The 25,406-nt window shown below is 35.8% G+C and overlaps 2 protein-coding genes across 4 annotated transcripts in view; both read left to right on the forward strand.

The window, feature by feature from the left end:
- The first annotated feature begins 48 nt into the window (after window positions 1-48).
- On the forward strand, window positions 49-3,355 carry mrpl19 (mitochondrial ribosomal protein L19). Its single transcript, XM_084092022.1, has 6 exons — window positions 49-153; window positions 409-526; window positions 1,868-1,986; window positions 2,086-2,220; window positions 2,371-2,552; window positions 2,669-3,355. The coding sequence occupies exons 1-6, from the start codon at window positions 78-80 to the stop codon at window positions 2,888-2,890; spliced, it is 852 nt and encodes a 283-aa protein (XP_083948148.1). The 5' UTR covers window positions 49-77; the 3' UTR covers window positions 2,891-3,355.
- A 1,043-nt stretch (window positions 3,356-4,398) lies between these two features.
- itsn2a (intersectin 2a) overlaps window positions 4,399-25,406 on the forward strand; it is a 42,635-nt gene continuing 21,627 nt past the window's right edge. For all 3 annotated transcript variants that reach the window (XM_084090585.1, XM_084090587.1, XM_084090586.1), the window contains exons 1-7: window positions 4,399-4,557; window positions 19,057-19,117; window positions 22,562-22,654; window positions 23,214-23,277; window positions 23,856-24,019; window positions 24,874-25,065; window positions 25,215-25,275. In XM_084090585.1, coding sequence (XP_083946711.1) covers window positions 19,111-19,117; window positions 22,562-22,654; window positions 23,214-23,277; window positions 23,856-24,019; window positions 24,874-25,065; window positions 25,215-25,275 — 581 coding nt within the window. In that variant the 5' untranslated portion in view covers window positions 4,399-4,557; window positions 19,057-19,110. The remainder of the gene's footprint in view (window positions 4,558-19,056; window positions 19,118-22,561; window positions 22,655-23,213; window positions 23,278-23,855; window positions 24,020-24,873; window positions 25,066-25,214; window positions 25,276-25,406) is intronic.

A 25,406-nucleotide genomic window follows, 5' to 3' on the forward strand; every position in this document is an offset into this window, starting at 1 on the left:
AGAGTAATCGTTGTTGACATTAGACAGCCAATCAGAATGCTTCTTGTACACACTCCTCTGACTGTCAGAGGTCGAACATGGCGGCGTGCACAAGGAGGGCGAGTGAAATGATGGGCTTGCTACGAATTTTAAGAAATTTAACTCATAACGAACGTATGTTAATATGTTTTATATTCCCAATTACAAAGTCAATGTTAGATGAGTAATAACAGAAGAGATTACTAGTGAGTCGATCATTAAAACGGTCACCTGCTCAAGTTAATAAATCTGCAGTGGGCTAGTTTATAAGAGTTTACAGTGCTATTTAATTAATGAAGCTATTTTGATAGCTTTAAGCTATAATGAAGTTAGCTATTACTGACACCTAAAATTATTAGTACATATACACGATACATCTTTTATTTCTAGGACTTTTGTCGACGTCTGTGATGAGGCATGCTGCGGCGTCTGATGGACCTCCAAAATTCACCCCTCCGATCAAACCTGTTATCATAGACAAAACACAGAAAGAAGCGTCTCTGCGACGGTATGTTCATTGTTGTTGAATAAGTGCATATGATTATGTTTTGATTTACGGGATTTCAATGTTAGGAGGGCTCATCACTCAATGAGTTTTTTGTATATTAGGGTAGGCATGGACAATACATTAGGTTCTACACCTATCAAGTCATTCCCTGAATACTGCATTCATTTATAATCATTTTAATTAATCAGCTAATATTCATTAATAATAAAGACTGTAATTGTCTAGATTAGCAAGAAAAAAAAAAATGAAGAGCCAAACCTGTATATTAAACAATTTTTATTTTAGGTACATTAAAACAGAACCCAACTCTATATTTCAAATGCATACAATGAATAGACAGGAATTTGATGCAAGATTAAAAATTAATGCTGACAATTGGACATGTCAGAAAAGTTGCATGCCTTGATCAAACAGTATCAGGTTGTTTTATGTTTAAGATTACAGCTAATCTCACAGCATTAGCTGTAACATGGAGTCTGTAAGCCTATGAACAGTGTAGGAAAACTTAATACTTGCTTTTGGGTGATTGATAGGTATGGAAAATCGTGGCCTTTAAGAATCGATTTTGAATCGACCACATTTAAAAAAATGATTAATCTAAAAATCTATTTTTTTGCCCAGCCCTTGTGGAAAACATGGAAAGGTTAGGGTTGCTAATGCTTAGTGGATAATATTTTTCACCTGGTGGAAACAAACACACTTTTAACATTAAAATGACATGAAATTACCACTATAACCAGTAGATGGCTGCAGAGGACCGCTCATTCGCTCATTTGCCATTTCTACACCCTTTTTATAGTTCTTTTCAAGTGTTTTGCTTTTGGATTTATTATAAAATGAATATTATAACACATTTTAGCAATTTTATTGCACTGAGCTATGAAGAATAGCAAGAGTAGGAAAAGTCACAAGGTCTCGTGCCATTTAGATGAATGGAATTTCAAAAAATAAATAAGCCCAGATTTTATAGTGGATGGAAAACTGTCTTGAATTTCTCCCGCATCATATTATTGCATTTATGAGAAAGAACTACACATCTAGATATCAGATATCAATTACTACACATGTAGATATCATAAAAATCTATCAATAAATGTACACACATTGTCCTCTGCCTTTGATGCTGCACTGCTATGGATTGAAGAACACGCTGAATAACGCAGACTAAATTACGGGGATGAGCCGAAGCCTGTCTTTGGTTTCATATTATAAGTTGTTAGATAATTTCTCCAATGATGCACCGTACTACAGCAGGTTAAGCAGTTAATCGTCGTTCTATGGGAAATGCACCCCCTGATTGTTTCGTGATTCAGTTGCTTTACATGTTAAATGTCTGTGTAGGTTTTTGAGTCCAGAGTTCATCCCTCCTCGCCAGCGCACAAACCCTGTGAAGTTTTCCGTAGAACGGAAAGACATGATACAGAGACGGAAAGTTCTCAACATTCCAGAGTTTTATGTTGGTAAGAAATGTTACTTTTATGTGTGCTTGATATAATCTACAGATGAAAAACTTCCCTCTCTCTTCCTCCTTTAAATATTCTCTTTACCCTTTCATGTAGGCAGCATTTTAGCAGTGACCATGTCTGATCCTCACGCAAGCGGGAACCTGAACCACTTCGTTGGAATCTGCACTCAGCGCTCTGGAAAAGGATTGGGTGCTACTTTCATACTTCGGAATGTGGTCGAGGGCCAGGGTAAAAAAAACCAACCTGTAACAATTAATTTTACCACAATAATTGTACTGGTTTCATTTTAATCGTGGTATCCACTAAACTTGGAATTTTAACTTTGCCATTTGCCATTTTGTCATGAATTTATGAGTAATAGGTTTTTATCTTCTGTAGGTGTGGAGATATGCTATGAGTTGTACAGTCCACGCATACGTAAGATTGAAGTGTTGAAGCTGGAGAAGAGACTGGATGACAATCTCATGTACTTGAGAGACGCTCTTTCTGAGTACAGCACCTTCGACTTCAACATGCAACCTGTCCATTATGAGCTTACAGGAGATGTCCCAGTCAATCAGGTAAGACATTCCAGTAAAAGATTTCTGTAACATTCTGTAATGTTAAATTGTACACCTGCAGTGTTTAACCACCAAATTTAGAAGGTTTTACATCTGTTTCTCTCTTTATCTTTTAGTTGAAAGTAAAAATGAAGCCAAAGCCTTGGTCTAAACGCTGGGAGCGTCCCAAGTTTAACATTCAGGGAATCCGCTTCGACCTATGTTTGACCCCTGAGATGATGGAGCATGCTCAGAAGTGGGGAGAACCGTGGAGAGAGTATGATATGCTGAAGGAGTATGACACATCAAGCCTAGAGAAGCAGATCTTCCAGGAGGTAGAGGAAAATCTCAGCAAATAAGCAGTGCAAAGAGACCACCTCCAGCCTGGACAGAGATAAACTTTGTGATGGGAAATAAGGCTGAGGTGACAACTTAAGATGCTGAAAGGACTGGTTCTGGGGTGTCCCTCAAAATGGTTTCTGGAAATACATTTAGATGACTTGGAGAGAAAAAAAAAACATTGGAACTTTTCATCCATCTATTTTAATGGAAATAATTTCTTTGCTATTTATCTTTTGTGCCAGCAATCAGTGTGTGCTAATGCAGTTTTGTATGCAGTGATCCTGCTACTTCTGACCAATAGAGGACAGCAGAGAACACTCAAATAAATGTAAATTGATATCTGAATAGTAAATAAAAAATCCTAAAAGATTATGCCCTAATTCCATACTTAATGACATTGTGCAGAGTTGTTTCATGTAGTCTAATTTTGCATTTGCTCATAGTCTGAAAATAAGTTACAATAAATTATACTTTAAAATGTTTGGGGTCAGTAAGATTGCTTAAAAAAAAACACTTATTCAGCATGGATGCATTAAACTGATCCGATAAATTGAAAGTAAAGACCTTTACGAAGTTAACGAAAAATGTTCTGTTTCAAACAAATTCTGTTCTTTTGACCTTTCTATTCTTCAAATAATACAGAAAGAAATCCACAAAATATTAAGTAACAAATGTTTTTAACATTGATAATAATAAGAAAGGTTTCTTGAGCACCAAATCAGCATATAAGAATGAACTCTCAAGGAGAGTGCGGCAGCTGAAAATTCAGCTTTGTCTTCACAGGATTCAGATTCATATATATATATATATATATATATATATTTTTTTTTTTTAAATAGATAAAGGCAGCCTTGGAGCATAACAGGCTTTTTTCAAAAACATTTAAAATTCTCTCCGACCCCAAGCTTTTATGCATAAGAAAAGATAGGGGCCGTTTTAAAAACGGTAAACTGGTAATTCGTTCCTACATGGGCTTCACCTGTGTTTATTGAGAAACTGAGACTTAAAATAGATTATATAAGTACAGCTACCTGTTAATATGACCCAGTTATTTATATTAAAGTCTATTTAAAAGGACATAATTACTCATTTATTCTACGTGGTTTTGGACATTTTTATTATTCCACAGCATAATTAAAACCAGGTCCGGGGTTAGTATGTTTTTCAGCTAGGCGTTTTAATGTAAAATTCAGTCTTTGAAACAACACCTCAATGAACATCTCGCAACTGTCCAATTTTAACTGTCCACATCCAACAAAGGTGTGGAGAGATTTTCATATCAGTGACTTCTAATGTCCAGGCGTGGTATTTCAATTCAAACTCTGCTAGAATATGCATAATCCACATCGTGAACTTGTCCCATTATTTTAGAGACATGGTATTTTGTCCGAGCTCATCCGGAGCCGCTCGCGCTAATCCTCGCGCACATCTGTGCAAGATCTGTAGAGCGAGCGCGCGAAGCTCCGCCCATCCTGCTGTTGTGAGTGACGTCAGCCCTATCACTTGTGGATAGTGAACCGACGCCGCAGTCAGTCAGCGATCTGCAGTGAGCAGGTACAGCCGATCCTTCACCTGGATACCAAAACCACACATCGCCCGTTATCCAAGGAGATTTCCGGTTACCCTGGCGCTGTTTTTATGAAATCAAAATAACACTGTCTTTTTCTCTTTCGCGATATGCACGGTAAGCATTTATATTTTGAGGTTCCCTGTAGGTTACTCTATTGTGATGCGTGCAATAAGGTCGTCGTCTATCGTTAATGTTTAAAAATAGCTTTTCAATATATTTTATGATTAATGAGCAAATTTTAAAAGCTTAATCATTTTATGTTTAAGGAAAAAGCGCAGTTTCAGAACAAAAGCCCGTAACGTGTTGGAGAGAGAGCGGAATCGCTGCCATTGATTTCAATCACATAACGGACAAACTTGTTGTGCAGGTTGTGAACTTGTACAGCAACTCAATCCGTTTTAAGCTGCATAATAATTTGAAACATAAGAACTAGATCATTGTAAGTGTTTCCCAGCGGGCCGCTGAAAGTGTCGTCAGAGATGCAACACACCTGTCCCACTAGTGCACCTGCCTCCAGGAGGATACCTGTGTACATCTACAGTGTCCCTCACCATCCAGCCTCAGTGCATATAGGAAATGCACTTGTTTTGACAACAGCTGGCTCATTCGTGTACTCAGTTAACGAGTTTTTGTTACAGAGATGACATACCAAGTAATTTTTATTCAGGATTAAATTTACATTGCTTACTTATGCTTGGCACATGTTATGAGGTTGGTTTGGAATGGTATTAAAAATGTATTAAATATAATATTGTATAGTTTTAAAAAATAGTATTGTAATAGTGACGTGGAACAAACATTTTTTTTATTTTTTATGATTTATACATTTTTACTAAATTAATTGTTTATGATAAAGTTAGCCATTTCCACAATCTTTTAAACTTGCTTTAACAGTTTTGAAAATAATTTAGCATTTCATTTATTTATTTCTGCATGCTTTTTAATTTTTGTCTCATCCAGATATTCAGGACTAGCTTGGTTCTAAAATTAAGAATCAGTGAAAAATCATGGTTTGCCCCTTAATATGAATAATGGATGGATTGTTTCCCCCTTTATTATTTATTATATATGTTTTATGTGTTTCTGCATGTATTTGGAGTTCAATGTTAATTATTATTATACATACCCCAGCCAACCCTGAAACCAATGTGCCAAACACCCCCACTCTCACTTTACCTAAATTATGTCAAGCCAGGCATTGTAATAAATTACAGGCGTCATAATCTTGAATTCAAACTATTCAAATTATAACGCCATGATTTAATTTATGTATTTTAAAATGTATTTCACTAAAACATTTTTAGCTGGTTAATTTGTTTTGACAGAAAAAAAACAAAAAAAACAAAACATGACAGGTTTTGACCTTTTAATGTCCTGATAATACCAACATTTTAAAATAAGGTCCGATTATAGTTAACATTAGTTAATGCATTAACAATGAGCAATATATTTGTTACTGTATTAATCTTCGTTAGTTATCTCAGGTCCATTAAGTATTAACAGATGTACTTTTGATTTTAAGGTATTAGTAATTGTTGAAATGAACATTAAGAGAAATATTTGTCTTCGTTAGTTCATGTTAATTATCTAATTTTGGATTAAGAGGGCAAACACAACTTTGTTACACCTTATGACCCACAAAACAAGCATGTACCAACCAACACTGGTTTCATCATGTTGTTCATATTACTCAGAACTTGCTCATAAAATTATACTGTAACATGAACACTGTAATGTGAAGCGTCACCCAGGCTATTTCCTTTGAAGTTTTTGAGATTCACAGACTGTTGTAGAAGTAGGTTATGTAGTGTGTGCCAACTGCCATATATTCTCATAACTCTCTTCCTCCAAGGCTAACGCTGTTAATCAAAGCGCAGAGGCTACAATCTGTTTCGGTTCTTGCATCTCAGTATATGTGGGTCATGGGCCAGTTGCAGTAGTAAATAACCTGTGTGATGAATGGATGAGTCTGGTCAGGAGAAATATGCTGACCATCATCTCTTTTTTCTTATCGGCACAGTGATAAACTTGCCTATCTGAAATACGTCAAAATGGCAACATTAATGATCGCCAGTTGTTAATTGCGAATGTCTTTGGAAGATTAAAATCTTTTGCAAGTCATAATTGTTCTATCATTACACGCATATAGAGGCAAGGTCTTTATCTAAAGAATCTGTGCAGATGACATAATTTCCTGGAGGTAATATTCATGTATACAGGATGGAGTGTGTTGCTGTGCACTACCATTTGGGGTCAGCAAGATTTTTTGTTTGTTATTTGAAAGAAATTAATATACTTCTATTCAGCAAGGATCCTGATAAAAAGAAATAAAAATATATCCTTGTTTCCACAAACAACTGTTTTCAACATAGATAATAATAATAAGAAATGTTTCTTTAGCAGCAACTCAGAATATTAGAATAATTTCTGAAGGATTATATGACACTGAAGACTGGAGTAATGATGCTGAAAATTTTGCATTCACAGTTATAAATTACATTATAAAATAAATTCAATTAGAAAGCAGTTAATTTTTAACGGGGTTACAGTATTTTTCATCAAATAAATGAAGCCTTCATGAGTATAAAATAATTATTTTCATAATATTTTAATTTAAAATAACTTGCTGACCCCAACTGTTTGAATGGTAGTGTAAACTAGTGTGTTCGTATAGCCTATATATACAGTTGTAATCGAAATTGTTAAACCCTCATTGCAAATCAGGTTTATTGGCAAAATTTACAGACTTTTAGCTGTTTGCAATGAACAAATCAAACAAAAGAAATTGGAATAGCTCAACACAACAATCGTTTCATGTGGTTTCCCAAAATTCAACTGAAATTGCAACTTTTAATGACTTCTGCAGTCTGAATAGAATCCCTCATAACAGCACAAATCTGCAAAACAGGTGTTGTCTCAAGCACACCTGATGCAACTAATCAAGGGCTTCATTAGTTGCAGCAGGTGTGCTTGAGTTAGAACACATTAAATATCTGAACTGGCTAGGTTTGTTGAGTTTCAAGTTTGACTGCATGTTTGAAATATGGCTAAGTCAAAAGAATGGTCCAAAAAGTTAAGAGAAGATATCACCACCCTTTACAAACAAGGAACAGGATACAATAAGATGGCCAAGGCAATAAATGTTCCTAGAGACACTGTTGGAAGCATAGATAGCAAGTTCGCAAGTTAAAGGAACAGTGGTTACACTACCTGGACAGGGCAGAAAAAGAAAGCTATCAATGGCTGCAACAAGATTTCTGTTGCAAAAGACCTGGAGCAAGACTTGGTGGTCTTTGAACATATTGACATTGAAATATCAGGAAATCCTAGGAGAAAATGTCATGCCGTCAATGAGAAAGCTTAAGCTTGGGCGTCATTGGTCCTTCCAACAGGACAATGATCCCAAGCATACCTCAAATTACCCCAAGGCTTGGTTGCAGAAGAAGTTCTGGAAGATTGTGGCCATCACAGTCACCAGACTTGAACCCCATAGAAAATCTCTAGTGGGATTTGAAGAAAGCGGTTGCAGCACGCAAACCCAAGAATATCACTGAACTGGACTCCATTGCTCATGAGGAATGGGCTAAGATTCCTCAGAAATGCTGCCAGAAGCTGGTGTCTGGTTATACATCTCGTTTGCAGGAGGTCATGACAACAAAGGGGTGTTCTACTAAGTACAAAAGATGCTTGCTGTGAAGGGGTTGATTAATTTTGAGACTGCAGAAGTTCAGTTGCAACTTCAGAATTTTGGGAAACCACATTTGTTGTGTTGAGCTATTTCAATTACCTTTGTTTGATTTGTTCATTGCAAACAGCTAAACGTCTGTAAATGTTGCCAATAAACCTGATTTGCAATGGGGGTTTAATAATTTCGATTAAAACTGTTTATACAGTAGGCCTATATATATATAGTATATATATACGGATATCCCAAAATGCACTAATGAAAATGAATTTAAACAATGTGAATTGCTTGACTTGATAATGATTAGACATCAACTCTGAGAGATGTCATTTGTGGACAGAGTGAAGTAAATAAATAGAAAGTGCCTAATAGAAAGTATTAGTAACGAGAAAGTATCTTTCTCGTTGCCTAGAAAGTGTATGGTTGACTTGACATGCTTTCTGTTTGAGTTTCATATCGCGTTCGCTAAATTTTGCACCATGTTCTGTGTGAGTACTGGGGTGTGTGCGTATATTTCCCAGTGGGAACAGGGTGGAGTGCCCCAGAAATATGCCTTAAATGTCACACACACAGAGAGGATTGCTTCCTACTAGAGGATGTTGGCTGCCCTAAATACCAATAGTGTGTGTGTGTGTGTGTGTGTGTGTGTGTGTGTGTGTGTGTGTGTGTGTGTGTGTGTGTGAGAGAGAGTTTACCATTGAGATATAAAGAGGAGAGAAAGGGATAAGAAAGGGAGGCTGAAAATTAAATGGTGTGTGTGTGACTATGTGTCCTCAAAACACTGTTTAATATAATCAAATCTGTGAGAGTTAAAATCTCTTGCTGTGTGTCATTCAACTACACAACAATATTGTACTGTGAATATCAATGGAGTTACAGAGTTACAAAACTTCTGCTGTTCGTGTTTACCTTCAAATGTAAAAAGGCAGAGAAAAGTTTCTTTAAACTAAACTTCTCTGTTGAGATCTGAGAAGAGATTCTGCATGGAATAAGAATGAGAAACGTGGCTCTCTGAACTTAATAAAAGACGTTCCCAAGTTTGGATGGTGGACCTGAGTGAAACGAAGTGCAGTAGAGAAGACAAGCGGCTCCATGAGCGTGCACTTTCAAGAGCGTGGCCCCTGCCTTCTCTGCTACTGTTTATACAGACAAAAATGCTGTGAACTATAAACACTTGCTTGTGTTGGTGAAAAAAGGTGAGAGTTATAAGATCTGGTGCTGCAGTTCTCCCTTTATTACTATTAATAAAAAAAGTTGTGTACAGAAGTGCACTTGTAGAGTACTTGCGTCTCTCGTGTTTAGCCAAAGTCCCTTTAAGTCCTTTAATTTCAACTGGCATCCATCTTGGTAACACTATTCGGCAGCTATTTTCTATGCAGATAATGGAGATTTTAAGAACAAAACTATGAGGATTAGCATTTTGTACAAGAAAAATGTGCCTCTACTTACATTTTTGCAAAACTCCAAAAACATACCTATCCGTAAAATTCACCGTAAAGACCACTTAAGTCAACAACTTTTTTCTTACCTTTAGCTTCTGAAGGAATGATAAAAGTCTAAATGATTTTCTGACAAACACAAACACCATTTGTTTTTAACTCTCAATATAGAATTCAATTAGGATCATTTAGCTGACTCACTTTTCATCTGTGGATATGCTGTTTTATTATTTTGCCAGCATCTGGTTATTTGTATGAATGTGAGTCTGCTAATCATACAGATATAATATAGAGTGTTCCCGCTCTCTTTTAATTTGTAGTGGTGTTTTAGTGTTCACGTTCACCTCTGCAGCATCTCTGAATGGCTAGTGTGGTCTCTGCTGGCATGTTTCATATGCTTGTTTCCTGTGTGGACAGAGGAGCCCTTATTCCCCTTCCCTGCACAAAGCATGCTGGGTAGCGCACTCAGAACAGACGTGTGCTGTTTGAGGAGGGTGACATGTTGAATGCTGATTCGCCAGTTGCTGCAGGTGCCCATCACTAATAGTTCAAAGGGCATTTGTATGAGACAAAGTAAAAGATTGATAGGGATGGGACAGACAGAGAAAGACAGAATAAAAGAGAGAGCAAGGTTTTTACAAAGAACTCACACTGGTAGAATTTAGCCTCACCTGTTGTTTTTCATGCGAGTGTTCTTATATGTGAAGTTTTGACGGAAGGATTTTGGGTGGGATGGCATGTTTGTGTGTTTAAAGGAGAGCTTTATATCATGTTCCATGGTTTGAAGGCTCAGACTCTGTTTGCAGATGTAACGCCAACTCTTGGCTTACACATACACAAACACACATTCACACTACATGCATAATGGTGTTATTGTCTGTATTGACACAAATGAGGAAGCATTCTAGAAAACAAATGACAATTAAAGGCTTTCTTGTACCCCGTGCATAGCCCCATCAGTGAGACTCAATACTCACTTCATTACTCCTGTGGAGAACAAAGAAATGTTCATTTTAACTCATTTTATAACTGTCTTATTTAGCATGTTTTAAGACATTATTACACTTCAAACAATCAATGCTGTGGGTGAAAAACAGGCTCAACAACTAGCTTTGTTTTATATATAAATAAATATATATATATATATACACATATATGGTGTTTATATATACACATCCCAAGGTATCATTCGCATTTTCATCAGTTCCTACTTCCTATTAATCAAATCCATGACATTGGTGGTGCTGGTGCCATGCTCTACTTTTTGAGCTATTGGAATATTATATATTTTTTTCTCACTAACTTTACTGTATGTCTCTCTGTCTGTCTGTCTTTATAGTGATCCGTTTGTGTATCTGTGCAGCCTGAATCCCATGCAATGTTTTCTCACAGCCTCGGGGAGACATATTTGTGTGGGTGTAAATGTTGCAACTGCCCATCTTAAATTTACTGCTCAAAAAATGTGAGACTCACAGTGACTTTTACTCCAGTCAGAGAAAATTACATAGATCAATGTGGCGATTCACTTCAAATTATCTTTCTGTGTGTATGGAATTCAAGAGTCACTCCCAAAATTGCAATGATTGCAATATTTTGGTGTTTTTGACCAGTTTTGAACAAAGTAGTGACCAGAGCCTGGCCCATTTTTAGTACAACTGCTGTTAAGAAAGGTGTGAAACATGTACTTGTGGTAACATTTGATTGAACCTTATTGTTTATGAGTGAATGCGGATATAGAGTGTGGTTGTCACGTACAGAATGGGATTAAGCATTCAGAAGAAGAGTGACTGTATTTAGCTGCAGTGTGTACGTGGTCAGAAAAAGCGAGAAGAAAGGTGTATTAGAGTTACTAATAAACAGGGATCTGCAAGCCGTGCTATAAGATCACTGATGTACGAAGTCCTCTCTTCTCTCTTGCACCATCTCTGCTGCATTTGACAGAGAGAGACACAATTTAATATTTAATCTAGTTCAGTCTACATGAGTAAAATGAAATTGAGAATGGAATTTAGAGAGCAGTTTTTAATAAGCAATTCATCCTGGGTCCATTACACCTCTGAACCTCTCATCCACATCCCGAGCCTCTCTAGAGCACAAGTTGTTTTACAAATCCTCCTTGTGAAGCAGCAGAATTTCTGAATTGAATTATAGAAATGACTCCCTTCCTTGTTCCCATAAACACATATGGTGAACAATGTGACTGAATAAATAACATTTAGTTGCCTGTGTGGCTTTATGCAAATTATGTGGTGGATTAGGCTATATAAAGCTGATTTAGAAATGAATCAGAATTTGCCCCCTGTTCAACTAATGACATGCAAATGTCAGGTGTTTGCTATGCGCATATATATGAGCTAAGTATTCTATGATTGTGTGAGAATAAAATGGGTTTTGATTCTTTGACCTTTAGTTTCATGCTTTGTGTCCATGGATGGTTTTTGTATATTTGACAGAAAAAAAGTTGAATGGTCACTTTAGATTTAAACATCATGTTCATATTGGAATATACTCTCTTATACTCTCCCTAATACATTACAGGAATTTTTTTCTGTAAATGTTACCCACACTGAAAAAAATTTGGAGTAGGATTTACTTGAAAAAAGCTAGGCAACTTTTTCCACTCAGAAAATGCTAGTAAAATTACAAAGATTTGCCAAGTAAAAACCTAAACATATTTATCAGTAGCTTTAATTAGAAATCTTTACGTTAAATTTACTCGGAATATGGAATTAAGCAAACTTTACTTAACCTAGTTAAGTGAAAGTAACAAAGAAAATAAGTAATTTTAACTTGGCTAGTAAAAGGTTGATTAATATCGATTTAGTTGAAATTTCCTTTGCATTACATTTCACTCAAACAATAATATTGAATTACACCAGTCATTTATAGTATGTGCTTTACTTAGATTATCTAAGTAATTTATATTACATCATGTCAGATGTTAAGTTTCATGTGAATGCAAAGACCTCAATACTTGGTAGACAATACACAATGACGGTAACATTTGATGGATCATTTTTGTGTTTGAATGTGTCATTTTGAGCAGAAAATTTACTCGAAATGTCACAAAATGGCAAGTTACTAATCCTGACAACAAAAGCAATGATAAAACAGTGTAAATACAGCTGGAAACCAGTGAAAAATGAACCTCATTAATTATTCAAGGTCCAGTGCATGATGGGAACCCCAGTATCAGAAAAGTTGAGTAATTTTTACTTAATTTTATTGAGTTGATATTTACGCTTTCATTTCTACTTGCTTGAATTAAGTACTGATATGGAATTTACTTAGTTTTTTAAATTCTTGCCTGAACTAACTTTTTCATGTAAATTACATTGTTGTTTTTTTCAGTAGTATTTACTTCACCAAAAAATCATTTTTTACAGTGCAGTGGTTGGCATTTTAAATTAAATTAAAACTGTTTTTGATAATTTTCTCTGGTTTCATAAAGATATTTAACTTGAATGAAAAATGGGAATAGTGAAATAGTTATATTAATTTGAATTCTCCTGCATTGTTCATTGGAGGAAAATCTGTTATATTTAGAGCCTGAATGAAATAATTGAGGTTAAATTGAATATGAAAAATGTTTGTTTGAGTACGGAGTGATGCAAACGTGGTCTGTGGATGTATAGTGTGTGTTTGTTTTCAAGGATTGAGATCCACTTGAAATCCAATATATATATTTAAAGCACATATATAATGAGGTGTTTGGACAAAAGGTGAAATATGAAAGGCAAAGTAAAAGATTGAAGTGCATTCTTATATGGTAAAAGCAATCAAAGCAGCCTAAAGAGGTTTTTAGTTTCAGTGTGTGTGAATGTGTGAGAACCCAGTCCAAACCACAGATCCTGTCTGCCTCAACTTTCAGCTCTTTAATCTACACATCAGTCTATTAACCCTCCATTTATTGATCCGTAATGCACTCTTTATTTGCACACAGTAGATTAGTGGAGGACGAGAAGCCTGGGTCTCATCTTCACTCTCATTATCTCCATCTCTCCTCTCTTCTGCCTAAAATGGCAATCTCAAGAGTGTCAGTGCATATTACTGTAAGCTGAACACTATACAAAGAAGCTTTTTTTTTTTTTTTACTTAGTCGGGTTTTAAGTAGGCTACTTCCACAGTCTGAAGGAATCTTTATGCCACCAAAATGAAATATTTGATTATATTATTTATTATTGCTAATTTTAAAAGTATTTAAGTTTGGTATGCCATGAAGCATTATGAATTATGAATGTTTAATAATGAGTGATACAATTCTAGCAATCGTACACTGTAAGAAATTTGTAACACTGCCCAATCAAAAATTTCAATTGACCGATAACATCTACATTTTTCAATTGGCCCAAGTGAAAATCTGTACATTTAATTTTAGAATTTACAGAATTTCACTTGGGCCAATTGAAAAATTTAGATGTTATCGGTCAATTGAAATTTTTGATTGGGCAGTGTTACAAATTTTTTACAGTGTAGCAATAGGGCTGCAGGATATATCGTTTTAGCATCGATATCGCGATGTGTGCATCCACGATAGTCACATCGCAGGATGTGTGATGTCAAGTGGATAAAAGTTGATACGTGATCCGTATGGACCAGGCACCATGGTTTGAAACGCACTTGATTCTCGGATTAATTGCAAAGTTCAACCATCATAGAGTAAAATTTATCATTTGCACGTGCTTTATAGTGCTTTATAATTTATAGATAATGCTTAGTTAATGATGACTATACTGTATTTGAATGTCAACAGAATTCGTGTGCTATGAGCTGTGATTGGTCTATTTTGGGGTCTGTCCAATACAGTATAGTCATCATTAACTAAGCATTATCTATCAATGACTTCATCATGTGTGTGGCCCCTCAATTAAAGTGTTGAGTAGGTCCTTTGAAACACTGATGAACAATGTGATATTAATGGTGGCATAATTGTGAACAAAGAAAACATCATGATCATGCGTAATAAATCATAATTCATGATGATGTACTCCTCTTAGTTAATGTTTTAATTAAGGTGTTGTTCATCCATGAAGTCATGAATGAAAAACGTTGAACTCGTGTTAGTTCCTGATGATTCATGAGATATTAATGCATGAATGAATGCATAATTCATGCATGAATTTATACATGAATTCATGGTAATTCATGTACCCCTTAATGTAAAGTGTTACCGATATTTATTCATGTGGTGAACTGTTTTCATAACACAATAAATATTGCAGAAAACGAAATATTACAATGTCAGTTTTTTCTAATATCTAATTCCTAACTAAACCTAAGCTGCTGAGTCTTTAGCCATTTTCAATAAATAAACCAACACTTGACCCATTAATACTAACACTATTCTATATATCTAATACATTTTTTTTTTAAACAAAAATTGCTACATGTATAGTGCTAGACTAACTTGGGACTAGTCACAGCACTTGCATATATTGTTACCCTATTGTTGGCTTGATTGCTCTCATTTGTTAGTAGCTTTGGATAAAAGCGTCTGCTAAATGATTAAATGTAAATATCTGATCCCCTCATTGTACACTGTAATGATGCTGTTAACCTCTGTAGTCTGCAGAAATGAATACTGTGCTGTTCATGAATCATATACATGAGCGAGATATATCGCTCTAAGCACATAAGCCTCAGTATTCCTTAATGCAAAACTGATGTTGCCTCTCTCCTTTAGCATTATAAATTAGATAGGATAATGAAGTTTAGACAAACTAATGGGAGAAGAGAGAGGGAAACATGATGACCTCGAGCAGGGACTTGAACTCGGATCACTTGTTATTAAGGCAGTAAGAGAGTGAATTCAAAAGAATGAGCAGAATTGGTAGATCAGACGTGTTTTGCGCTGTTCTGTTTATTCAGTCAGTTGACACTTTTCACTCAAGTAACTTGCTGTTATTGCATTGCAGCATGCTGTTGAAGAGGTAAAAATAGGTACACTATAACAGTGTGAAATCATGAGCTATCTAAAATGTAATTTACGCATAAAAGCATAGATAATCCAGTAGTCAAAGCTCGGACTCCTGGGAGCCATACAAACAGCACAACACATATACAATGCAATAATGCAGTGCTATTTTGTAAGTGTGGACTGACTGGCTAAGCTGTTTGTGGCTTTGTAAGTTATGATTTTTGTACTAACTGGACAAAATTTCATGAAAAGCAGCATTATGAAATGCAAAAGTCTTCCTGATGTGAAAGCGAAGCGCTTGTTGCAGAGTAAACTTTAGCTTTGACAACCTTTCCAACAGGGTTATTAGAGTAAATGTAAAGTTTACACTGCAAGGTATAGGAATGAGAATTGATTGCGCAATTTGGGCCTGTAAACCTTTTCATTTAGTAGATGTATGAATGTTTTAAGTTGACTAATTTCTATTAGAATGTAGTCAAAGTTAGTTCCGCTGTTGTGCCGAATTCTGACCCCTGCCAGATTATTACCTCGCTGAGTCCCCAAGTATATGTAGGTTTAGGATTAGGGGTAGGGGTGGATAGGAGAAGGCAACCAGGTAGCGGCCTCAACTCAATTTGGCAGGCCAACTCAACACTGGTCCTCGAATTTGTTTATCTCAATGAGTAATCTGAGCTTTAGCAATAATACTTTACTAAATCCAGAGCTCTGTTGGACACCAGAAGTGAGAATTTGTGGTGCATAGCATGTTCTCAACCAATCGATAATCAGATTTTACTGTCTTATATGCAGCAGACAGATCTAAATGTATTAAAGCAAATGAGCAGGAGGAAGTTCGTGCACTACTGAGTCACTGGCAGGCAAGTCTAATTAGTAGATTCAAAAACTCCTAATGCTGCTGGAATATTTGCTGACAGCTAATGTGCAGAGAGATGCTGATTTGTATACTAATGCACTCTAGCATAACGGTGCAGTTACTGAAAGATGTAATGTTTTGTCTCTCACTTCTGAGGATAATAACCAAACTGCACCACTACTGTCTCCCCCGTACCAGCAGCTCGGTTGAAACACTGCCAAACCATTTGAAAACATTTCATTTCCATTTAATAATGAAAGATAAGTTATAGAATTCGGACTTGTATGTAAAAATGGCTCTAAAGTAATGATGTTAAACTGCTTAAATGTGTTTCTGATGTGACATTGTTTTTTTTATTTGGGAATATCATAAAAGAATGTTGTTATTAGGGGTGTGAGGATATACTTACAGTAGCTCACGAGATGAGATAATACATGATATTGGATTCACGAGAACGAGTCAAGGCGATATTTTCAAGTAACACTATATTTAAGAAACCTTCAATGACAAAATCTTCAATGAGAAAAATCTTTTATTCGACTGAAAGTCAGAAAATGAAAAAAATACAGGTGCATTTTACTTATGCTTTAACTAATATAGGGCTGCCACTACACTGTAAAAAAAAAAAAAGTTGAGAAAACTTAAAAGTTTAAGGCAACCAGCTGCAGGACATTTTTGAGTTTTCTCAACTTACGTGTTTGAGTTATCTCAACTTTTCTCAACTTTTTTCATGTTAAATAGTTGAATAAACTTTAAAAACTGAATTTGACATACAAAACGTAAGTTGGATTTTTTACAGTGTAGCGATTATTTTGGTAATCGAGTAATTGGTAATTTATTTGGAGATTCCCTGTGGTGAAAATCAAGTTTTTAATGTTGTTTATATGTTTATGTGGTGTTTTTAATGTGCTTTAAGACAAACCATGTATAAATTCATAAGTCAGTACCATTTCTGAGTATTTTCTCATTAAAACGCGGTTTGAAATCGCCGGTGTTTCTTACGCCACAAACTGCATTATGCATGTCATTTTACAAATCAGTGCTTGTAACCAATCACGTCAACTTTCTGAGTAGGAATTATCATATGCAGTAAAAGACAGAACAGTATAATGCAAACCCTGTAAAAAGTTTTGCCACAAACTCAACTTAGTCATGCTGATTTCACCTTGACGAACAATATTCTCACATTTATCGCGATTTCACAGTGGGCTTGGCTTCCCTCTGCTCTATTGTAAACAAATATTAGCCTGTGAAGTCCCTGACTAAAATACATCTCATCTTATTTTAGTGTTTGTACACATGAAACTTTCTCACACTGGTGACAGTTTAACTAGGAAGAATTTATGTCTATCCACGTTCAGCAGGTTTACAGTTCAGCTTAGGCAAAATAAAAAGATTTAATGTAATACATGCAATATAGGTCATGAAATGATATAAGCTACATTCATGCAGTCAGTGTTTGGCATTGACTGTTACTGGCTGTTTGGGGTAAGTATGATTTTGTTTGATGTTATGTCATGTTACATAAGATTTCTTTAATTAAAATAAATACTGTTCTTTTGACCTTTCTGTTAATCAAGTATCCTGAAAAGAATGTATAGTGTGAAACTGGAGTAATGGCTGCTGAAAATTCAGCTTTGATATCACGAGAATACATTTAAAATATAGGCTATTAAAATAGAAAACATTCAAAAACATTCCAAAAATCTTACCAACCCCACACTTTTTAATGGTATTTATTGTATATTGTTAATATCAAGACATTGTATTGTGTCAGTAGGATCAATTACTAAATCTAAATTGTTTGGCATTTTCACACACTCCTGCACCTTTTATCCTTTCAGATCTCTTAAAATGTTCCAGTTCAGGATTTATTCATATTTTTTGTATCCCTATATAATCCGTCTCACTCTCTGATGCACAACACACCTATTTTTGCCTCTTTCCAGAAGACTTTGAAAGCCCTAACATTAGTGAATGATTAACAAAAAATAATCCACAAAACACACAGATTGCTGTTCTAATCTATACAGCCCATACCAGCTAATTTTGGTTATAAATCACTCTGTAACCAGATTGTGTAGAAACGGTACCATATTTAACATTCTGAACAGGACTGACAATCCGCTGCTGTGTGAATGTAGCCATGGGCACCGTAACTCTCACCCTTACTGGACTTCTAGATTATTCCAGCAAGTGTTTAAATGGGCTCAGAGATCCTCAGTTGTTTTGGGAGTTTGTGTTTGTTCAATCTGCCCATGGAGCACCAATAGGATTCAGTTGTGAGATGCAGGGCTAGTTTCCCAGAAAGAGCTTTAGAGAGAAGACAGAAGCGAACAATCGCTCAATCGCTTTGCATTGGCACAATCAATATCCTGTTTGTGTGTGAGTGCGTGATGGTGCACAGGGGATTGTTGTATGCACGTGTGTTATGGCAAACAACATGGTTGAGTGTAAGAGGAAAATGGATAGAAGCAATGGACGAAATATTCAAAAGCAGCTGAGAAGAGATGCATCTCCCTTTGTCCAATCTTTAAAAGCCCTCTTTTCCATTCTCATTAGTCTCTACTTGTTTCCTTCTTCCCATTTAATTATTTTCACTTGTTCAAAGTCTCTCTCTCTTGCATCACCTCTGTCTTTTCCCATCAGAGTGTGTCCTCTGTTGCTCTTCTACATGTAAAATCCTCCTCACACTCTCTCTCTCTCTCTGTTTCTCCAGATGAGTATTAGCCAGCCGGTCGAGTAGAGGATCCCTCACATCCCACCTGCAGTCATGAATGGTAAGAACACAGCTCTTTTGTGTCAAGGGCATGACATTTCTTCAAATCCATTAACCCTTGTGTATTTTAAAACCCATTTGACTTTCTTCTGAGGATCACAAAAGGAGATGTTTAGCAGAATGCCTAAGCTGCTCATTTCCATACAATTAAAGTGAATGGTGACCATGATGACTGCTAAGGCTTGACATTAAATAACTTAAATTTCAACCTGTTCCTCATACAAAGCTATCATATTGCCTCCTCTTGGAATATAGTCATATGGACCACTTTTGCTGTTTATCATGCATTTTGTCTTTTTATTGGAGCTTGACTGCTGGTCCACATCCAGTTGTATTATTTTGAAGCGAGCAGCTCAGACAGTCTTCTAAATATCTTCTTTTGTGTTCTGCAAAATAATGTTATACGGGTTTGGAATAACATGAGGGTGAATAAATGATAACAGCATTTTCAATTTTAGCTGAACAATCCCTTTAAAAGGATGAAGAGGTTATAAAGAATAATCCAGACGCATTTGGCTTGTGTGCTGAATCACTACAGCATACATTAGCAGAACTGCACTATGAGAAAAATATCAGAGGTTTTGGTGTTGTAGAATATTCTAAGAGTGAACAGTCTTAGTGATCAAAATGTTCTTCTGAAAACAGATTTTTTTTTTAGATTCAGCACAGTGTTTGTATAGAACACACCCAGTTGAAAGTTACTAATGGCTGCTTCCCTATTTAAATAGGGATATGCTAATATTTGCTAAACTCCGTGTAGGATTTTGACAGGTTTTTGAATATTTGCTACACTTGCTCATAAAAACACTTTAAAAATTGTATTACCTAATGTATTTCGGTTAATTCTGTGATTTAAATCTGCCTCCATCACATCTTTTTAAAAAATCATCAAACAAAATTGCGTACAGGAAATGTAAATGTCCAAAAACCTGGTAGTACCATCATACTTGTTTGTGAATGAAATCTGAAGAACCAGTTTGCTGTGGTTCAAGTCAGCTCTCGCTGATGGTTTAATGAAATATTTATCTTAAGATAAGCTAGAGAAAGAGAGCAAGCAAAGTGAGTAAAGTATGTTTAATATCCTGGGTGTGTTTTGTAATGTGACTTTAAAGCAAGCCTTCGCAAAATTGAAGCATTTCCATTTAAGCTACAATTTCTCACTTTAAGAAAATCCCAGGAGGGATTTTCAGGTCTATTTGTTAAATGCCGCATCAAGGTGGTGGTAACAGTGGGGAAGCTGAGGCTGCAGGTTTGAACACTAGTAGTTGGTTTCTGAGATCAGTCATATTTGTGTAATGGTTGGTGTATATGATGCTAAATAGCTAAATCATCTCAAATAAATGCTAATGTCAGCACAGTGAGGGACATTTTGGGTATTTTTAGGAATAAGTTCTGTGTGTGTATGTGCTGGGGTGCTTATTTTGTCTCATTACTCATTCATTTATTTGTGTGTGTAGTGGCTAATCCCATTAGCGCTTTTGGGAAAGAGTTGCCTCTTCACAGTGTAATTAACTTGGAAGTGTAGTGCACTGTAGAGAAACAGCTATTGTTTGTTTATAATGTTTGGTGTTTTTGGATGCAAGGACATTTTCTATGCTTCTGTAAATTAAATACGTGTCAGTTGGTATCTAAAATTTGCATAGTTGTTTCTGTATAAGTGCTAATGCTAAATAAGCTCAAAAGCAAACCTGATACTTTCCTGAAACATCTGAAACACTTTCACCTACTTTAATAGCTGGATGGGCCTGAATAAGTAATAAAGCTTGATTACATGTTTCACTGTGTCACCTGGAGAGATTAAAATCTCCCAAAGGAGCACCTGAATACACCATCACACAGACTCCCTGATTCCCACACTGACACACTCCGTTGCCACGTCTCAATGTTAGGAGACCTGATTGTCTTTAAATATAAGTAAAAGTTGTTTTAGTAATAAGTATTGACAAATTCTTTATGTTGATGTAAACTATTATAGCCAGGTTATTTCAGACATATTTTTATTTTATTTTTTTACTCTGGACAGTCCCTGCCTCATGAGCTGTGTCCCAACAATTCCCCCCATATGTAAATATGTCCCTGGTTCTGCTTTTAGACTCAATGACTTAAAATTAACCATCCTCAATGTCCTTGTAACTGCCTGTGCTTCACAATAGGATGACATTGCGGAGAAGGAAAGCTGTTGCTTTGCTATTGCAAATTGTTTTAGACAATCAGCCTACAATATATCTGTTTCACAATGTAAAATCATTTTTGAAGCTGTTCAGAAAACGTTTATTTAAAGGTGCACCATCAACACATTGTCACACGGTGACCCGCTTCATGTAAAAATGAAACAAAACGGCTTTTATTAGACTACTGATATGAATGGAGTCATGCGAGTGAACGTGATTTCAAACATATGAAAGAACTGTTAACCTCTTTAGAAATGTATCTTTTTTTAATTTAAATTTCTGAGTGCACCTACTTTGTTCAAGGTTGGACTAATTGCTTCTTTTTTGTCATAAAAAGTTGTTCTATTTTCCTGATGAAAAGGCTGCTTATCTCAAATGGTCAAATCTTTTTTATCTTTTGGTGAATGGGCTAAATTTCCATAAAGAAAGACATCACATGATTTCACAGACCTGCACTTAATTAATCATGATGGCCTTTTTCTGAATCTCAGCGCTGCTGACAATGCAGGAAACTTGAGCTGAAAGAACTGTTTGTCCTCCCCCAGAGAGAAAGAGAGACTGAGAAAGAAAGAATAAATACTGTAAGTGGGTGTGTTAACATTTGTCCCTCCCAATCCATTCATTAATATAGAAAGATATTTAATTAGCAATTATTGTGACATAGTTAGTATGCACTTTTTTGTTTATATAAGTGTGTATGACGTGCATAGGTATGAAAACAATGTTTTTGAAATCTGTTTGAAGCAAACAATGTGGTCAGAGCTGCTCTTTAGCTGTGTTTTTCAAACCAAGTGCTGTCTGGACCTATTAAGAGCAGTGCCAAAAACACCAGCAGGTGATAAAAGGCTCGTCTTCAGCACTCTGTGTGAAAGCTGTGTTGAGATTGACCCACTTTGAGCATGTTAAGTGGCAGGCAGGTTGTTATTGGGCACTGGTATTTTAGATGGATCTTCACCTGCTGCCTCTGAAATACATCATGGTTTACAATAACAATACTTAATAATTATTAATGGGGCTGTCATTCCATTAAAATGTGCAAAATATGCAGCCTCCCTCAACTCCCTTCCCTGCAGCCAGACAGACTTCTCTAATGCCTGGATCACACAAGCCAACAGCCCTTGTCAAAGCAACAGACAACATCTCGCAGAGAACTGGCAGGAACTTCAAGACCCAGAAAGTAGAAAAACAACAGCTGATCTAGGAAGAGATTTGTGAAGACAGAACATAATTATATAAAATCTCTTTCTCTCTCTCTGTCCCTCTCGTTTTCACAGGTGGTTTTACTATTTGGGCTATAACTCCAGAAGAAAGGGGAAAACATGACAAACAGTTTGACTCTCTGGCTCCCACTCTGGGCTATTTGTCAGGTAAGACCACACACATACATACACTACTGAAACGTTTGGTGTCAGGAAGATTTTTTTTCTTTTTTTAAAGAAATTTGTACTTTAATTTAGCATGGACACATTAAATGAATGAAATGTGACAGTAGAGCCATTTATAATTTTGCAAAAAAAAAAAAATCTATTTCAAATAAGTACTGCACTATTAAACTTTCTATTCATCACAGATTCCTGAAAAAAACATTTCTGCAAAAATATTAAGCAACACCACTGTTTTCAACTCGTATACTAATAAGAAGTGCTTGAGCACCAGATCAGCATATGATACAGATCATGTAACACTGAAGACTGGAGTAATGATGTTTTCCGTCACAGGATCACATTTAAAATATATTCAAATAGTAAACAGTTCTTTTAATTTGTAATATTTCACAATATTACTGTTTTTACTGTAGTTTCGATCAAATAAATGCAGCTTTGCTGAGCATATGTAAGACTTTCAAAACAAAAACAAATATTTTGAATGGTACGTATATTCTGCTCTTATACAATGCACATCATTTTATGTTTTATTTCATTTTAGGAGATCAAGCACGGAAGTTCTTCCTGCAGTCTGGTCTTCCCACAGCAGTCCTGGCAGACATCTGGTAAGAGTACACGCACGTACACACACCCTTAATGTACATACATGCGTTATCCGGTTCTTCAGTCTTGCCCTTCCCGTTTCTCTCCCAATAAAGGTATGTTACATTTGAAGACTTTTGACTCCACTGTATAATCTATGTGCATACAAATAAACTGCACATGTATATGTGTCTGGTTGTCTTTTCTATGGCAGGGCTGGATTTATCATAATAGTGTTGTGAAATGAATTTGTGTGGGACAATGTGATTTGTAGCCACATACCTCTCCGGAGGGTGGAAGTTCCCAAAAGCAACCTCTTCCTGTCTGTGGTTAGTCTACTGGTGTAAACACTGTCGCCCATCCACAAACAGGATGTAGATTTACTGATGCAGGATACAGAAAGTTTGATTTGAGTTTATAGCATTTGCTTGTTTTAAAACGCTCTTGTTCATAAATAAATATGTTAGCACAACAGAAATCTGAGCCCAAAATAATGCTGCTCTGTCATTACGCGCCAACTGAGTTTCTCCGTTGGGATTGTAATAGCAATTAGTGCTCTGTAAGCCACTTTTGATGAGAATGGCTGCTTCCTTTCTTTCAGGGCACTGGCGGATATAGGAAAGGATGGGAAGATGGACAGATTGGAGTTCTCCATTGCAATGAAACTAATTAAACTGCAGCTGCAGGGTCAGCCCCTCCCATCCAACCTGCCAATCATCATGAAGCAGACGCCTACCCCTGTTATGACGTCATCATCACGCTTTGGTATGAGTTGATAGCTGGTTATGTAACGTCGGGTGAGGTTTGTTTGCTTTGTTGTTAAGTTTGTTGAGTCTTTTACAGGTTGTGACCAAGATTATGCTGAAATTAAGACATATATTAATATTTTTCATATATAATCTCAGAAATGTGTAAATGGTTAATATTAACACTCTAAATAAAACAGTGTTGTTATTGTTATTGTTAACTAAAACTATTAAAAGTGTTTTTGGTAACTGAAATAAATAAAAGTAAAAAAAAATAATTTACAAAAAATTACAAATGCTTGCCTTGGCAACTAATTGAAATAGGTTGAAGTACTAAAATTACTAAAACTGAAACTGAAATAAAATAAACGAAAGCTTTGTAGAAATCTAAAAAAAAATCTAAAACACATAACAAAATGACTAAAACTTAAACTAAAATGAAAACTGAAAATATTAAAATAAAAGCTAATTCAAAATATTAATAAATACTATAATCGTATGTAAATAATACTAAAATAACACTGAAATAAAATTACTATTATGTCTAAATAAATTAAACATAAAACGCTAAAATCTAAAATCAGTCATTTTACATGTTAGAGATGAACGTACAATATGACAAATGGATATTCAACATGAGATTTTCAACATATTACATTTGACAGTGTAATTAAATTATTAGTGTTTTTAAAGATAACTTGAAGTGAGCATTAGATGACGGCAAAAGTAAAAGAAATGTAGAACTAGTGGAAATAAGCCTGGACCGTTACACAATATAGTCCGTTATATACTCTGTATGCAGTATCTGCAAAGGATATGGTACCAATAAATCTTCTAGAAATGATCTCAGATAATCTGTCTGTTTTATTTTAGGTATGGGTTCCATGCCAAATCTCTCTGCCATGTCAGTGATGCCCATCCGAATGCCCATCCCCCCAGGCCCTGTCCTGACCCCTTTGGTCCCTGTGCCCAATCTGATGTCAGGACCTCTGCCTCAGATGCCCAACTCTTTCAGTGTGCCAGCTTTACCTAACGGCAATGCAACTCTCCTCACACCAGCACCAGGTATCCTGAATTCATTCACATGCAGCATTTTGCACAGATGAGTATTATGCCGTTACTATGAAATATTGATGCATTGATTAACTGCATAATCTACAACTTTCAAAGTTTGAATGTGCTTTAAAGAAATTGTTATTCTTTTACCTTTTCAGCATTCCCAGCCACCAGTGGTTTGAGTAAATCTCACTCGCTCTTGGACCTTGGCTCTAGCAGGTGCGAACCCCAAAATTCAACGCCCATGTTTGTATTGGAATCGGGCGTAATATCTTTTGCATGCAACAGTGTGTTTGTTTCAGTCAGAGCTAAAAAAAGACTTTTCTTAGAACTGGGCTTGTTTCACCAGT

The sequence above is a fragment of the Abramis brama genome (assembly GCF_963993115.1).
Source record: "Abramis brama genome assembly, chromosome: 18".
In the NCBI taxonomy this organism is placed as follows: Eukaryota; Metazoa; Chordata; class Actinopteri; order Cypriniformes; family Leuciscidae; genus Abramis; species Abramis brama.